Source organism: Rhagoletis pomonella, unplaced genomic scaffold, assembly GCF_013731165.1.
Source record: "Rhagoletis pomonella isolate Grant_MI unplaced genomic scaffold, Rhpom_1.0 Rhpom_scaffold_00005, whole genome shotgun sequence".
In the NCBI taxonomy this organism is placed as follows: domain Eukaryota; kingdom Metazoa; phylum Arthropoda; class Insecta; order Diptera; family Tephritidae; genus Rhagoletis; species Rhagoletis pomonella.
In genome coordinates, this window is record NW_023458559.1 from 25549698 (window position 1) to 25553462 (window position 3765).

At 35.8% G+C, this 3765-nt stretch overlaps 1 protein-coding gene across 1 annotated transcript; it reads left to right on the forward strand.

Annotated features, from left to right (window-relative positions):
• The first annotated feature begins 289 nt into the window (after nucleotides 1-289).
• Nucleotides 290-3411, forward strand: LOC118738792 (U3 small nucleolar RNA-associated protein 14 homolog A). The gene is made up of 2 exons (XM_036469771.1): nucleotides 290-783; nucleotides 847-3411. Exons 1-2 carry the CDS (start codon nucleotides 388-390, stop codon nucleotides 2989-2991), a joined length of 2541 nt encoding a protein of 846 aa, XP_036325664.1. The 5' UTR covers nucleotides 290-387; the 3' UTR covers nucleotides 2992-3411.
• Nucleotides 3412-3765: the final 354 nt, after the last annotated feature.

A 3765-nucleotide genomic window follows, 5' to 3' on the forward strand; every position in this document is an offset into this window, starting at 1 on the left:
AGGTGCACCCACTTTTCACGCAAATTTGGCAAACCAAACATACGCACAAACTTGTTCCAATCACACAGTACTTCATTTTATATTCATCATTCAATAAAAAAATCACTACGAAGAGGTAGAAGACGGTGTAAACAAAACCGAAAAACGTCAAAAACGCTACGAAAACTTTTTTCTGAAAATCGATTACAAATACAATGGCTGATTAGGTGATCTGTAGTCGTTGGTTCATGATTCAAATCTATCGATAGTGAATACAACCGAAACCCAGAATAGTATCGATAGTGTCATCGATAGTTTGCCACCACTGCACTACACTTCATTGAACGCATGTGTTTCTGTTTTTCTGCATTTTGATTACGCCTGGAATTAAAATTTTTATTTATCGCGATGAGTGACGACGAGGAACAATTCAATCCAAAAGCACATAAAAAGCTTTTGCAAGGTATCAGCAATTTAGGCAAAGTTCAACACATAAGGCGAACTACACGCAACGAGCCTATTAAACAGCAGGATGAGTTTCAACTGGTAAAACCAGCAGTTGAATCAGTTGCTCGCCATCCTGTGGGCATACATGACATTGTCAAGGTGTTAAAAACAACTAAAAGGCATATAGACGCTGGGAAGCAGTTGAAAGTCGTGCAGTCGTCGAAAAAAGTGCTTGCCAAACCCTTGGAAAAGCCACAAGCCGAACGTATTAAACGCGGACTCGGTTATGAGAAAGCAAAGAAAAACTTGGAGCAATGGGACGCCGTTGTAGCCCAAAATCGCAATGCAGAAACACAAGTAAGTGATTATATTTTGATTTGATTTGCATGATAGTAATTGTACTCGTCTTTTTACCTTAAGGTGTTTCCTCTACGTTCGGAAACTATATATGTAGATACATCCTTACACCGCGCACCATTACAACGGTCGCTTAAATCTGAATTGGCGCTCGAATTAGAAGCGGAGCAAGCGCGTTTAAAAGCAGCGAAACGGGCCTTGGCAGGTGAAACGGAAAATGAAGAAGAGCAGGTGAAACGTGAAGAGGAAATGCTACAGAGAAAACTAACTCGTGATGAACTTATTGCACGTCGTAGAGAGTTAGCGTATTTGAAGATCAGAGAGTCCCAAAAGTCATTAAAAGCACGGAAGCAAAATAAAATTAAATCGAAAAAGTATCACAAGTTATTAAAAAGAGAAAAAATGCAAGATCAAATCAAGCAGTTTGAGATCTTACAAAAAACCAACCCTGAAGCAGCTTTGGAAAAATTAAATGAACTAGAAAAAAGTCGTGTATTAGAAAGAGCTAGTTTGCGACACAAAAACACAGGGACTTGGGCCAAAAATTTGCAGATACGTGCAAAATATGATAAGGATGTAAGAAAAGACTTGGCTGAACAATTGCATATCAGTCGGCAATTAACTCAAAAGAAAAACGACACTGAAAATGAGGATGAAGACGACAAATTAACAAAAACTTCACAAATAGAAATTGAGAAAGAGGTGAATGACTCCGATCCATTTAATCCATGGACCCGTGTAGGCAATCTTCAAAATGAGATCCGACCTTCGGAACGCGAGGGAGAAAATTGGAGGAAATATTGGTTAGAGCGAAACGAAAATGATAAAATGCTTCATGAATATAAAAAGCTTTTGGCCGAAGAAGGAAATGAACGCTCTAATGATGGTGGTGATGAAGAACGACCTGCACGTAGTGATGAAGAACAGAAAATGGAGCATGAATTGGCATATACCTATGGTACTGAAAAATGTAAAGCTGTATCAAAAGATACGAGCATTAAGAAGAAAAAGATTAAAACTAAAACAGAAAATAAACAATTGAAGCAAATAAATAAAAAATCTGTTCAAGTCAAACAGGAGAATAATGAAAATTTAACTAAAGAACGGGTAGTTGAGGATATTAACAAAAGAGATTCAACAAATGTACCGAATAGCAATACTGAAAACAATATCGATGATATTTTTGATAAGCAAGAAGACAAAATTAAACGAAAAATGACTAAAAAGCTAAAAGAACTACAGAAAAAAGCAAAACTTCTGCAGAAGTCCCAGTCTAAAGATAAGAAGAATAAAAATCGTAAGAAAAAAGATGAACTAAAGAACTTGAAAGATTTAGCATTTAAAATAGAAGTAAAACGGCCAGTGATAGATGAAGAGCTTAATAATGATAGCCTGGAGGGGAGTAATGCTGAAGTGGATTTGAACAAAATTGTTACAGAAGTCGACAATAGTAAAAGTCTTCAACAAGCTAGAAACAAAGCAAAGAAACCATCATACGTACCTACTTCTTCTGATAACAACACAATTGCTACGATTGACCCAAATAAATTAGCCGACGTAAAACTTAAACATAATGTAAATAATTTTATCGGCTTGAACGATACATTAGCCGTTGATGATGATATTGATATGAGTGACGGCGATGAGCAGGAGAGGATGCATATGGATCAACAGATGACAATCAGTGAGGCATTTGAAGATGATGATATTATCGCTGATTTTACAAACGATAAAAAAAAAGATACAGAAATCACAAATGCAGAAATTGATTTATTTATGCCGGGTTGGGGCTCATGGGCAGGCGCTGGCATTTCAGCAGAACAACAAAATGCTAACAAAAATAAAAGACTTGTTCTTAAGTTAGCTAAAAAAGAAAAACGCCGTGATGATAATAAAGGTAGTCTATATATTAATGAGTCGGCTAGTAAACAGTTACGCACACACCTCGTATCTGATGTGCCATTTCCATTTACAAGTGTCGCTGAATATGAAGCAAGTATTCGTGCAACTATTGGGCGAAATTGTGTTCCAGAGACCGCTTTTCGCATGCTAACAAGACCAGCTGTAATAACACATAAGGGTCAGATAATTGAACCGATGGACAAATCGGAACTGATGAAACCTCAACGTAAATTGAGGCATGTTGTTGACAAACGCATAGCGAGAATGCAGGAAGTAAATGGTCCAGAAGCTATAACAACTAAATAAATAATCTAAGATAAAAATTGTATACTCCTAGTAAACAATATAACAGCAATGTACAAAAATTGCTAAAGCTGAATGTATGTACATAGTAATGACTGGATAATGTAAATAGGAATTTCGTTATGTATAATTGAAAGAATTAAGAGAATACATTTTAAACTACATTTCCTAAAGGCCAGTGTTTCAGTGCCAGTTTAAACTTAGATTAAGTAAACTGAGTTCAAATTGAACTGCTGGCTACATTTGATTGGCTGATCTTAGTTTAAACCAGCCAGATCGGGCGTTTAAACTTGGTTTAAACCACGACCATGCACTGAAAAACGGCCTAAGAAGTTGATTACGACTTTATTTAATCATAATTGGGGTTGTTCAATTGTTATGTATAATGAAAGGAATTAAGAGAATAAATTTTAAATTACATTTTCTAAAAAGCTGATTACGATTTTATTTAATCATAATTGGGCTAGTTCAATTGTTAAGGAAAATCTATTTTTATTTTGTCGATTTTTCAATGCTTATCTAGAGGACAGTAGGCAAACAAGCTGTTTATCTAGGTATATTAGGGAGTCTTCAATTCGAGCTTTTGTAGTTTTTCTCAGTACATTTTGCTTTTGTATTAGTTAAATTTAAGATGAATTTTTTTTTCCGCTCTACCGACTACCAAAGAACGTTCTTTGGTATAAATCGTATTAATTATCGCTTCTACTGGTGTGCGTACACACCATTATTTCTTGTTAACCTGCCATTTTCATTTTTCAACCCTTCGTTGGGCGCAAC

What these genes read in the sequence shown, in the direction of transcription:
- LOC118738792 (XM_036469771.1), top strand. Translation starts at nt 388, where the DNA reads ATGAGTGACGACGAGGAACAATTCAATCCAAAAGCACATAAAAAGCTT. An exon ending in ATCGCAATGCAGAAACACAA is followed by an intron (nt 784 to 846) that starts GTAAGTGATTAT and finishes TTTTACCTTAAG; the next exon opens with GTGTTTCCTCTACGTTCGGA.